Genomic DNA, 12,131 nt, shown 5'->3' with positions numbered 1-12,131 from the left:
CAACTTTCCCCTGGTTGAATCATGGCAACTGGGTTGGGTGGGAGGCTCGGTGAAGGTACGAGTACTGTAGGTAATTTACAGTACTGTACCTTAGGAGGTAGGATCAGGGTCCTGGACATGTGCCACGTCCACATCCACGTCGCAAATTCGCCCAAGCCAACCTAACGGGAACTACCCTGCACTCCACTGTTTCGATCACCACTGCTGGACCTCAGCCTGCCTCGCCTGCCCATGCGAGGCCATGTCACCCCAACTGCGGCTGGGCACTGGGCACTGGGCACTGGGCACTGGGCACTGGGCACTGGGCACTGGGCAGTTAAGGGACGGGAAGTGCGAGTGGAGGGGAGGAACCTTGCGAAAGATGGAACTGACCCCACCTCACCTGCCACAACGACGTCAGTTCCGTTGTCCACTACGTTACTACCTTACCTTACTGTACCTAGGCCTTGATTGCGTGAATGGCCATAGCGACAGGCTATGATAAGAGCCCTTTCGTTTTCGTTTTCGTTCATAAAGCAGAGCAGTTCTCTTCCATTTGCACTCCATATTCTCATTCCTACCTCAACCTCTCTCTCAACCTCAAAACCGAGAACAAGTTACCTCACTGTACAACAACAAATACCAGATCACAAGGCTAATTAGCAATACGCGTCCTCGCTCCTGCATGCTCAGGACATTCAAGTAAAGAAGGAAAATGGAGACCATAACCAACATCACAACTGCTGCGTCCCGTGCTATTTGGGGTGAAGGAACAAACCCAGATGAGAAGAAGGATGGGAATGACACTTTGGGAAAAGAGCCTGTTGCTGGAGAGCTGGGTGATGTGAAGAGTGGTGAGCCTTATGACAGGGGAAACGTCGGTAGTGAGTGCCCCTTTGCCCTTGAGGAACCATTTGAGAAGAGAGAGCTACGCTGACTTCGGTTTCAAAGTGACTCTTACTTATTTATATGATCACCGCTGCCCAATCGTGATGACTTCACGCTCCAGCCTATTACAGTTAAGAACTCAAAAGAAATCAAGGATATATAGCTAACAAATACCCCTCCGTCCTCACAGAGGACACAACAGCCAATACCTCCCTCCCCTCAAAATCAACCCTAACTTCTAACCCCAAACCCGTTACCACCGAGTCCTCTTCAGCTGATCCGCCCAAAGCCGCCGTCCTCCTCCCAGAATCAGAATGCCAATCCCGCGAAACCCCCTCAAATCTCCTCGCTACAGCCGATCAAGCAAAGCTCCCCTCAGAGAACATGTCGACTGAGTCTAAGCCTCTGACATTCAGCAAGAGTGATCCTACCGATAGCAGTACCACTGGTCTTGTTGGGGCTGGCAGCGAGAATAAGGATATTAGTCTAGAGGAGAAAGCCAGTGCTGTGAAGGGTACGACGGGGTTTGATGAGAAGAGTGCTGAGAATGGCATGACCGGTACTACTGGCTCAAGCACAGCACCACCTCTCACTGGCGCACCAGTAAAAAGAGACGGAGGACTCCGTGAAGAGAAGGTAGGAAGTTCGGGCTTGCTGGAAGAGAAGCGAGTTAGTCCTGCATCTGTGTCTGAGCCGAAGGTGGGAGAGACGAGTACCCCCAAAAAAAGTACAAGTAGTGAGGGGAAGAAGAGTTTGGATGGGACTGGGAGTGGACATGATAAGGAGAAGAAGAGTTTGAAGGAGAAGATTAAAGAGAAGCTACATAAGCATAAGGATTAGATGGGATGTGTCGAGGAGTAGGTTTACGATTGTGACTGGTGGTTGACTGCAATGATACCTCTGATCTTTTTTGAGTTGGATTCTATGGGAACCTGTAATGGTGTACTTTTAAGAATAGAATAATTTGGTCATTGCCGTTCATCTGCCTCCCAAGAAGTACTTGGAAGTCTCCATGTGTTCCGGCTCCTCGGATGCCTCTGTACCGTAAACTTTGCCCAGTAAATCCTCTGCGTCGAGACCATCAATCTATGAAATGTGGTCTTTCAAGGATTTTCGCTCGACCAAGTGCACACACCAACTTCGTATTCCAGTTTTAAAAGGTGGAAGAAGTAGAGGATCCCAAAACATCACCTCGTCGTCCATTGGCGGGTACTGATATGTTCCGAGTTTCGGGGTCTCCTTCGAGACCTCCAGGCCAAGTGAGCAAACCTCAGCACCTGCTTCCAAAAAGTCTCCCATTTAGTGTTCCGATGAAATTCAATCGCGTTCTGGTCGGAAGACAGTTATTAGCGTTTCTTTCCAGTCACAGTCACGCCCTCGATGTTTGTTCCTCTCGGCAAGGCAACATAAAGCTGACCTTTCTCGAACATATCATTTGAGGAGACCAAGATGTAGTTCAAAGTCATGCCTGGCCTTAAATGGATGGTGCGTCCCTCCCTCCCCCTGTTTCAGCAGGATGTTGATACGACTTGCTAGATACGGCTGCTCATTTGTTCCGGATTGGGCTGTATATTCGACTGACTGCTCTGACTGGGATTATGCCCCCGTTCACGAACATGACAACAGGGGCGCCAAGGTCTCGTATCTAGTTGCAGGGCCAGGGCCGCGTTGTTTGGCTTTCTCTGTGACGAGACTGGAAGAGGGCGGGTATTCTACGCCTTGATGCAATGTAGTCAATAGTTTACAGCCGTTTGAACGACCCCGTTTTTAGCTTTATAGACTAACGCCAGTTTTATAAGCTAAAAACGAACTACAGTCCGTTTTAATAAGTATAAAACGAATGAAACGAGGTCGTTTTTAAAAACTAACTTTTAAACTATATATAGTATAAATTTTATAAAATTCTTATAAAAATATTATATTAAAAGAAATATATAATTAATAAAAATCTTATAATTAACCTTTTATTTATATATAGTTTAATATAATAATATTAATTAAAGTATTTTAAGTTATAAAATAATTATGAATATATTATTAATTAGACTTCTAATTAAAATAAAAAGTATTTAAAAAAAATATAAAAACAGAAGAAATAATATATAAGATCTAATAAATTATTTCCTATTATAAGATTTAAAATATATTAATATATTTTTTAATACTTACCTTATAAAAAGCTAGGGTTATATTATCTTAATAATCTTTTATAATAAATATATTAAATAAATCTTTTAAGATACTATTTATATATATAAAGTAATTAAGTCTTATATTATATATTTTATTTTTATAATAATCTTTTTAAATATATATAAAAAAAATTAACTAAAAAAAATTAAAATTAAATTCAGTCTATTTTATAAACTAACCCGTTTTTAAGAATCTAATAAAACAAACCTCGGTTTTAACTATTAATAACAAACTATAGTTAGTTTACTAAGTCTTTATAAAACAAACCTTAGTTAGTTATGTTTTTACTAAGAATAGCAAAACTATTAACTACACTGCCTTGATGGTTTTTAAATCCTATCACTACTCCCTGGAAGCCGTTCATGAGCCCCTTATTGATGTTGATGTTTTCTAGAAGCACGACCTTTGCGCCCTCTTTCAGCTCCAATGATCCCGGGAATCGATATCGTCTGAAGGAGAGGATCCCCGACCACGGATCGGTATGATTGTCACCAGGGAGAGCTGTATACCACCTTACGTACCGATATTTCGCGACCCACTGCAAAGATGGTCTCTTTATGGCAGCAATTTCACGCTGGTTGATGTTATCGACAGCTTTGTCGTTGGGCATCAGCCTCACTGCGCGGATATGCAGCGGCTGCTGTTTCTTTCTTTCCAGATCTTCCACTCTTCTTCTCCTAAACCCTTGATGTAGCAAATCTGGTCGAGGATGTTCTTGAATACAGCACTTGTCTGTCTGTGGATCTTCTCGAGTAGAATATGTCTCAACTTCAACTGTTGCCAAACTGGCGCTTTAAAGGCCACTTGTCGCCCTCCTTAAACACTTTTAAGGAAAGCTTACATCTGCACTTGAATTTTGCTTTCAACTCCTCCATGGTTTTACCACATCTGAGACAGAACTGGAACGGCAAGACTGAGGCAGTTGGTGAAAATCGCCAAGGAAGATAACTTCTTGTAGAACAAGATTCGTCCTCTCCGAAATTGATTTTCAGCCATTGAAAGTGTCAGAATTGCAGTTGTATAAGGAGCTACTACAGAGAGAGAGAATCTCCTATAAAAAGGGGTAGCGTGCTTAGTAGTATAGCCTACAGTACTAAGTCTACGCCTACAATCCCCATATTTCTAACAGAAAGTTTTCAGATTATGAGCACCTCGAACTTGAAAGCATGCCTCCAGCCGCTCTGGGGTGTAATGAGCTGGTTTCAAGACTCTTGAGGTCGTACGCATGGAATCAGTTTTCCAGCCCATCCAGGAGTGCATGGTTCGGCCCTCAAACGGTAGAGCGGCAATCGCTGACGGGCATGCGACTTGATATTTGGTACCTCGCTCTTTGAATCGAGCCTAATAATTTCCATTATTGTGACGGTCCTCCCACAGCCGTCCGCGCCCGTGAGAAATATGTTGTGGCCAAGGAGGCCTAGTTGTGCGACTGCTTCTTGCTCTTCTGAAAGTCTGACTTTTGGAGGTGCTTCCAGAATGAGAACTTCAGCCATGTTCGATCCTTTGATATGCTGCTTCTGCGTCCCTCAATCCCTGGTCTTCCCAGTCCGCCCATGCCCGTTCCACATCTTTGAGTATCTCGTAACCCAGCTGCTTGTTCTCGAAAATCCTCTCATCTGAACATCCCAATCAGTCCAGGTGCTGTAAAGACTAGACTGCCTTCCTCTGAAGAGAACATGTGCTGCTTTCGGCATTTTCTTGAATGGCTTGCTTAATCGTTACCCAAGGACTAATTGGCTCTGCTTCTGGCATATTGGCAATTGATGCCATAGTCGCAGGTGAGGTAATTTTGTCTCCAGGGCTACTTGAATAGGTTCAGCTGATTTGTTGTGGCATTGGGCTCTGGGGGTTTCTATAGCTGTAGCTCTTAGAGGCACCTTCAGATGGTAAATATTCTGGAGATGGATTTGCGTCCGCACGTTGATTGGGACACCCCTTGTCAACATTCTCACCTCGCTTCGGTTGAAATCAACATCGAGCAATACTGTATCGCTTAGCTTCCCGTATTTTTCATTTACTCAAGGCGCAGTACTATTTTGTTCTACACAGGGGACTCGAGACGTCAACAAGAGCTAGAAGCATATCGACAAAACACTTCTCGGTTTCGGTCCCAACTTTTATTGAACCATGTCCTACATGGGTACACCACTCTCTCAAGCCTTCCCACAACTGCCTGCCATCTTCATCAACTTTACCACCTCCTCTTGGAAAATTTCAATACTATCCTCCACCAACTCCGTAAGAGGCGTGAAAGTCTTCCTTTTTTCCATCATTTCCGCCCACGGCTCAACCAACTGCGCATTAACATTGATCTTTGAGACTCCTCTCTGTATGCAATCCCGATAGATATCTTCCGTAAAACTCCCACTTCCATGCAACACCAAGCGTACCTTCCCTTTCGACGCTTTCTGTACAGACTCGAGCCGCTTGAACTGTAGATGTGCACGCGGTCCTTTACTGCTGTACGCACCATGCACATTACCGAATGCAGGAGCGAGGTAATCGATCCCAGTGTCGATGAATTCCTGAGCTTGTTCAGGCGTCGTCATGATGCCTTCAAGCTCAGCCGTATCTTTCACACCATCCTCACCGCCCTCAATACGTCCCGGTTCAGCCTCCGTCGCAATACCTCTCTCGTGACAATACGCAGTCAATTCTCTCGTCAGGCGTAAGTTCTGATCTTTCTCATAATGCGACATGTCGATCATGATAGAGTCGAAAGGGAGCGATGCAGCGTATTTCACCATCTCGACGTCTTGGCAGTGGTCGAGATGCAGTGAGATGGGGACTTTGGCTGAGCGGCAGGCGTCGGCGGCAAGGTTGACGAGCAGGTGCGAGAACTTTTGCATGGCCCAGGGGAAGAGGAGGACCATTGCTGGTGAGGAGCTGGATTCTGCGGCGCGAACCGTGGCGACGATTTCTTCAAGGTTGTACTAAGGTTGGGGTTAGCTGAGTCTGGAGGTGTGCTTGATATGGGGAGGAATGATGGACTCACGCAGCATACAGCTATGATGCCGTACCCCCCCTTTTCAGCTGCATCGAGGATAGCCGTACTTTTGTTCTCGGAGAGTGGTTTGGTGGTAGCCATGAAGAGGATTCATGGATTTTCGAGTCCTCGGCCGAATTCCAAGAAATTTAAGTGATATTGCGGAATCGGGATGAAATGATGAGATTGGGAAGTAAACAAAGAGGAAGAAGGAGGAGGGGAGAAATAGGTTAGAGGATTGAGAGGAACTTTTAAAGGTTACACACATCAAGAATTAAAACTCAAAATACAAATGCGATCCAACAACAGAATCAAAAGTCGCGGAAGCATCGTCATAAACTGGGACAAATCGGACTTCCTCCGAGTGGGCAGGCTGACTCGACGATGTTCCTCCACAAAAGAGGGGTATATACCTCCCGTAAGGGAGGGTCTATCAGGTTGTGAGGGGCACGGGGCGGAGGGATGCCGAATACTGTGGTGGGGATCGGCGTTCTCCCGATAAGGTTCTGCTTTTACACCACGACATGAGATGTGATGCGGAGATATGCAATGAAACCGTTCATTTACTCACTCCAATTTCTTTTAAATCCCTTCGAATATTACAGGAGACTAAAACACTTTCCTAAGCAGAACATCTTCAGGCTCAGATTTCACCACCGTCGGTTCTTCATCTTTCATCGGTCCATCGTTACCACCCGACTCACAACCTTCAGAACTCGTCTCTTAAAATGAAAGTCCTCATCACAGGCGCAGCAGGATTTATAGGGCAGCTCCTAGCTGAAGTGCTCTTAAACGATGAATCCTACACCGTTGTGCTTACAGATGTCGTCCTGCCACCCGTTCCAAAGGGTGTCAAATATCCTCAGAATGCCAAAGCAGTCCAAGCTGATCTTTGTGCCGACACAAGCACAGTGGTCGACGACTCGCTAGACGCAGCTTTTGTATTCCATGGCATCATGTCTTCTGGCTCAGAAGCCAACTTCGACTTTGGCATGAAGGCCAATCTCGACTCAACTCGGAGACTTCTCGAGGCATTCCGAACTGTAAAGCCGGGAATCCGAATAATTTATGCCTCAAGTCAAGCCGTTTATGGCCGTCCCTTTCCCAAGGTCGTTGATGAGACGGTCAGACCAACACCAGAGTCATCCTATGGGGCGGCTAAACTCGTCTGCGAGACTCTCGTCAACGATTACACTCGCCGGAAGTTCATTGATGGTATTGTCCTTCGCTTTCCCACCGTCACTGTCAGACCCGGGAAGCCCTCAGCTGCGGCGAGTAGCTTCCTGAGCGGGATGATCAGAGAACCTTTGAATGGACAAGAGTGCGTCATTCCACTGAAAGATCGCTCGTTTGCGTCATGGGTATGCTCGCCGAGAACGCTGGTTCTGAACCTCGTGCATGCGTTGAAGCTTGAGTCTTCAAAGCTGCCGGCTCATGTGCGAGAGGTCAATATGCCTGGGCTGTCTGTAACAATTCAAGATATGATGAATGCATTGGAGAAGGTGGCTGGGTCGGATAGGCTGCAGTATATTAAGGAGGAAACTGATCCTGCGACTGAGGCTATCTTGAGGAGTTGGGCAGATAAGTTTGATAATAAGTATGCATATAGCTTGGGCTTCCAGTCTGATGGTTCGTGTGAACAAGCAGTGGCGGATTACAAGAAAAGCTTGGGATAGGCGTGGAGAGAAGGAAGGAAAGGGCAGACTCCGCGAAGACAGGATGAAGACACGTACTAACAATAGGAAGGATCACAGCAGGTATCTATTGTACATGGTAGAATGAACCCTTCCAGTTGATACCTTGAAATATAATCAACAAGTTCCGAAGAACGTTGCACTAGGTATCTTGTACTTTCCGAGCAATGCATGGATGTGTGCTATTGTGCAGCAATTTTCAGTCCATGGCCAGCCTTCCTCTCTGGAGCACCAGGTACTGTATGTTTTAGCGAACGGCAGCATCGTGGGCCACTAATCCACCCCTATCTTACCTAAGCTGCCTTTTAACACACTTTTGTCAGGTACTTATACTACAAGGCACGTGCGCTAGCTTTAGTACCTGTACCTAAAATGTACCTATACCTATTGGATCCATTCCGAACGGCAGCGTAGGGGATATCCGACTCCGCTTCCCCCACTGTCACAATCTTTGAAGTGGCATGACCATGCCCTGCCCTGCGACAAAGCACCTGCTTCAAGAGGTTCTATGTCTTCTCAAAGATCGCGCCAACGGGAATAAGATCTCACCTAAAAGAGACATTGCCCAACCTCGGGATTCTACCCGTCTCGACATCAACGATACATCTCCACCCAATCCCACGCGCGCTCCTGATCCCGAGACGACCTCGAAGCCCCAGACCACATTTCTGACAACACCATAGTAGACCAGAATGTCGTAGGTGCTCCGGTATAGATCGGTTTCTTGCCATTCTTATATCCTGATCCACTCCCAAGAACTCAGCTCCACTTGCCATTATGAAGCGGCGGTTCAATGAAGCGGACCTTGAGCCCTCATCTTTGAACGACCACGGCATTGGGAACGACATTCCCATCAAGACCAAGAGCCGAGCCTGTTCTGAATGTAAGAAGCACAAGATCAAGTGCCAGATTGATGACGACCAAGGCAAATGTCGACGATGTCGCCGTCAGAACCTCCCCTGCGTGACCAACAACTCTCTTCAGAAATTCGTCGATGACGACACTCAGTGGAAAGATGCGGCAACAGCTCAAGCTTCGAGACTTGAAGCTGCAATGTCAGATGTCCTCCGCCACTTACGTCTTCCAAACCTCGGGAAGTATGGATCTGGCAACCGCCCACTAGTCACGAGCCGGCCGGTTGAGACAGCAGAGCCAACTCGAGAAAATTCCAGGGAACCAGATCTTGATGGCGGCCGGATTGTTTCTGCTCCAACGGATGCCCTGTATGAAGTAACGAGAATTCGAACCCTGAGAACTGACCAGCCGTGCGAGACTCTTCAGAAGGACAATCTGCTTGAATCAGACTTCATTGCTAGGGGTGTTCTTGGTCTTGATGTCGCTGAGAGTCTGTTTGAATCGTTCAACCATACCATGAATCAACTTCTCTGGGGTGGAGTGGTAATGAAACACTCAACTCTCGAATCTGCTAGGAGATCGTCATCTCTTTTATCGGCTGCCATCCTGACGGTTGCGGCTCTGCATATTCCTGGCCGAAGCGGTGCGTTAGAAGCTTGCTACGAGGAGTACACTTCCCTTGTCGAGAAAGCTACGATCAAACGACGATGTACCATGGACGACATCCGTGGACTTTGTATTGGCGCATTCTGGCTTCCAGATCTGAGTTGGAGGCTGTCGGGACTTGCTGTACGGCTTGGTGTGGAGATGGGGCTTCATCAAAGCCTTCTAAGAATCTCTCGCGGCAAATCCGACAGCTATGAGCGACCTCAGCTCTGGTTGCTACTGTATGTGTGTGATCACCAATTTAGCACTACGTACGGGAGGCCACCAATGATCTACGAAGACGCTGCTATTACTGGGTTTGAAGCGTTTCTTCAATACCCTACAACCATACCGGGGGATGTACGACTCATGTCCCAAGTCGCTCTATTCATCCTTCATTCCACCATGTTTCGACGATTCGGAACAGATAACGATCAACCAGTTATTGAGGACGATTTCGAGCATCTTCGTCAATATAACATACAATTGGATCAGTGGCGCAATACCTGGGCACCACGCTGTGTTAGCAACCAATATGTTCACTCTTATCCTTCGAAAGGTGTGACACTGCACTACTACTTTGCCAAGTTCCAATTCAACTCTCTAGCCCTCCGTGCCATGTGTCCTGAGAGCGTGGCAGCTCTTTCCACTTCTCGTAAAGAGTCTGCCAATCTCGCTATCTCGTCTGCAATATCAACCCTATCGTTCGTCCTCGATGAGCCGGATATACGAAATAACATCATAGGCGTGCCACTTTTCGCTCATACCATGCTGACATTCTCAGCCGTCTTTCTCCTCAAAGTAACATTGAAATGGAGAGCTAGTCCGACTCAAAGTGTCTCTGATTCTCCCTTAGCAGGTCTCTGCATCAACCCCGACGCAGTGGAGGATCTCGTGGGAAGGGTAATATCACTATTTCAACATGCAGTTTCTAGTGAGAAGCATCTCACCAAACACATCGCAGGCGGCCTGAGCAAGATGTTAACTTCCTTCAAACTCTCTTTGCAAGACCCGAGACATAGTCTTCAAGGAAACGAACAGAGCCAGGCTATAGTCACGCCAGCTTTGCAGGACGATTACTCTACAATGACCGCATCGTTAATTCAATCGGAGACCGCCAATACGCTTTCCATTGGTAATGGATCACCCCCAACAGATTTCGGATATACTTTTGATGAAGCATGGCAAGATTTCCCAGCTACGACCCTGGACTTCCTCACGTCACAGTGGCAAGAAAGCACGAACTTCTGATATCCCTGCTTTTATTATCATAACAGTTCTAAAAATCTGTATGCTTGATGTTGTTTTTACTTGGTTCGGGTCCTTCACAAACACTTTGGAATGAAATTTAATTGGATATCGCGCTTTGCCAACTAATAAAATAGCTCCAGTCCAACAGCACGCCATGTTTACTACTGCTTACTTCAGCATACATAAGTAGTGTAACGCGGCGGATGTCTGCTATCAGACTTGAGAGATGAATGTAGATTCTACAAATGTACATAGCATGAAATTTGCCTCTGCCAATCAGACAATTTCAACAACAAGCTTCTTGGCGGAGACCCCTCGGGCTTGGAGGTCCAATGCTCCCTGGATACTCTCTAGGCCCTTACCGACAACCCCAGGCTCAGGTCTGCACTTCATGGTACCATTCTCGAGTGCGGGCGTGAGCCATCTGTCCCAGATAGCAGGTCCGACTTCATTGTCCTTCAACGAGTCGGCCCAGCCTAGATTTCCGATCATTACGAGGGCTGATGAAGGAAACTGGATGAATCAGACTTATAGTGTACCCCCCTGTCCTAACGTTAAACTATAAGGCGACGCTATCTATTATTTATATTTAAAAGAGAAGGATTTCATACTGTTTTAAAAAGTAATAAGGGGATAGCATGACGCGTTTTTAATATATTAATAGAGCAATTATAAGGAGAAGCTCCTTTAGCACTGTAAAAGCAGCTGCTAAGGCACGAGTAGTAAACTAACGTTAGGACAGGGGGGTACACTGTATAGTAGCTAATAGTTACGCCTTCAGGAACCTCGCCTTCAAACTTCATCGAGTGCGCCAAGGAAGTTACTACGACCTTATTCTTGGAATTGTCGCCTAGCTGAGAAGCGATTCGAGCGCAAGCTTTTATAGTCTCTGGCGCCATAACGGCACAGAAAACTCCAGCGAATGGGACGTTTTTAAGGGTTTGGATAATCTCGGCGACCACACCTGGCTTTCTATAGTCAAAAGCGTAATTTGCACCCAGGTCTGTACAGTATTGTTGATTGTTAGAACCTGCAATAGCAGCGACTCTGTACCCAGCTGCTTTGAGCATCTGAATACCATTGGTTCCCACAGCTGAGGCACCTCCCCATACGAGAACGACTTTGCCGTTTGGAACAGGCTCGACTCGAGGGAAATCCAGTGCCAGCGTGTCTTGCTGGAACAACATCACTGCCGTTGTACAAAGAGTAAGCGGCAGGACGCTTCCTTGGGTGCATATGATGTTTTCAGGTCACTACGGTAGTAACGTCTCTATTAGTATAGAGATTCTCTCTATTAGTATAGAGAATCTGTCTATACTAATAGAGTTCCTTCTATACTAATAGAAAGTGCGATCTATTATATAGATAGTATAAGAGTAGTTTATAAATAAAACCCTATCTTATAAAGTAAACTTCTATAGTTATAAGAGGTTTTTTTATAACTATAGAGAAAAAGTTTATAATTATAGAAAGAATCTCTATAGTCTAGTATATATATACTATAATATAAAGGAAACTTAACTAGGAAATAAGAAGAGGATAGAATAGATATATATAAGTATATAAATATATAAAATTAAATAAAGAGTATCCTAGGAGTATATAAGATAATATAAAACTAATAGAAGATATAACTATAC

General features: G+C 45.7%; 5 protein-coding genes across 5 annotated transcripts; 3 read left to right on the top strand and 2 right to left on the bottom strand.

The window, feature by feature from the left end:
* Positions 1-694: 694 nt before the first annotated feature.
* ONS95_008670 (uncharacterized protein) lies at positions 695-1,707 on the top strand (the record flags this gene model as incomplete). Its single annotated transcript, XM_058502213.1, has 2 exons — positions 695-860; positions 1,058-1,707. The coding sequence occupies 2 exons, from the start codon at positions 695-697 to the stop codon at positions 1,705-1,707; spliced, it is 816 nt and encodes a 271-aa protein (XP_058361140.1).
* Positions 1,708-5,048: 3,341 nt separating this feature from the next.
* On the bottom strand, positions 5,049-6,580 carry ONS95_008669 (uncharacterized protein). Its single transcript, XM_058502212.1, has 2 exons — positions 6,056-6,580; positions 5,049-5,993 (listed from the first exon to the last, which is right to left on the bottom strand). Exons 1-2 carry the CDS (start codon positions 6,146-6,148, stop codon positions 5,214-5,216), a joined length of 873 nt encoding a protein of 290 aa, XP_058361139.1. The 5' UTR covers positions 6,149-6,580; the 3' UTR covers positions 5,049-5,213.
* Positions 6,581-6,774: 194 nt separating this feature from the next.
* On the top strand, positions 6,775-7,722 carry ONS95_008668 (uncharacterized protein; the record flags this gene model as incomplete). Its single annotated transcript, XM_058502211.1, has 1 exon — positions 6,775-7,722. The coding sequence occupies one exon, from the start codon at positions 6,775-6,777 to the stop codon at positions 7,720-7,722; it is 948 nt and encodes a 315-aa protein (XP_058361138.1).
* Positions 7,723-8,100: 378 nt separating this feature from the next.
* Positions 8,101-11,460, top strand: ONS95_008667 (uncharacterized protein). The gene is made up of 2 exons (XM_058502210.1): positions 8,101-8,437; positions 8,497-11,460. Exon 2 carries the CDS (start codon positions 8,518-8,520, stop codon positions 10,489-10,491), a length of 1,974 nt encoding a protein of 657 aa, XP_058361137.1. The 5' UTR covers positions 8,101-8,437; positions 8,497-8,517; the 3' UTR covers positions 10,492-11,460.
* Positions 10,768-11,678, bottom strand: ONS95_008666 (uncharacterized protein; the record flags this gene model as incomplete). Its single annotated transcript, XM_058502209.1, has 2 exons — positions 10,768-11,004; positions 11,265-11,678. The coding sequence occupies 2 exons, from the start codon at positions 11,676-11,678 to the stop codon at positions 10,768-10,770; spliced, it is 651 nt and encodes a 216-aa protein (XP_058361136.1).
* Positions 11,679-12,131: the final 453 nt, after the last annotated feature.

Source organism: Cadophora gregata (assembly GCF_030347475.1).
Source record: "Cadophora gregata isolate MNR1 chromosome Unknown scaffold_3, whole genome shotgun sequence".
Classification (NCBI taxonomy): domain Eukaryota; kingdom Fungi; phylum Ascomycota; class Leotiomycetes; order Helotiales; family Ploettnerulaceae; genus Cadophora; species Cadophora gregata.
This window is presented reverse-complemented; position numbering and strand designations above follow the sequence as displayed.

Excerpts from the sequence above, each read along its gene's own strand:
- ONS95_008669 (XM_058502212.1), bottom strand. The coding sequence starts at position 6,148 with ATGGCTACCACCAAACCACTCTCCGAGAACAAAAGTACGGCTATCCTC. Across the intron at positions 5,994-6,055 it reads GCATCATAGCTGTATGCTGC|TACAACCTTGAAGAAATCGT; the intron begins GTGAGTCCATCA and ends CCCCAACCTTAG.
- ONS95_008667 (XM_058502210.1), top strand. The coding sequence starts at position 8,518 with ATGAAGCGGCGGTTCAATGAAGCGGACCTTGAGCCCTCATCTTTGAAC.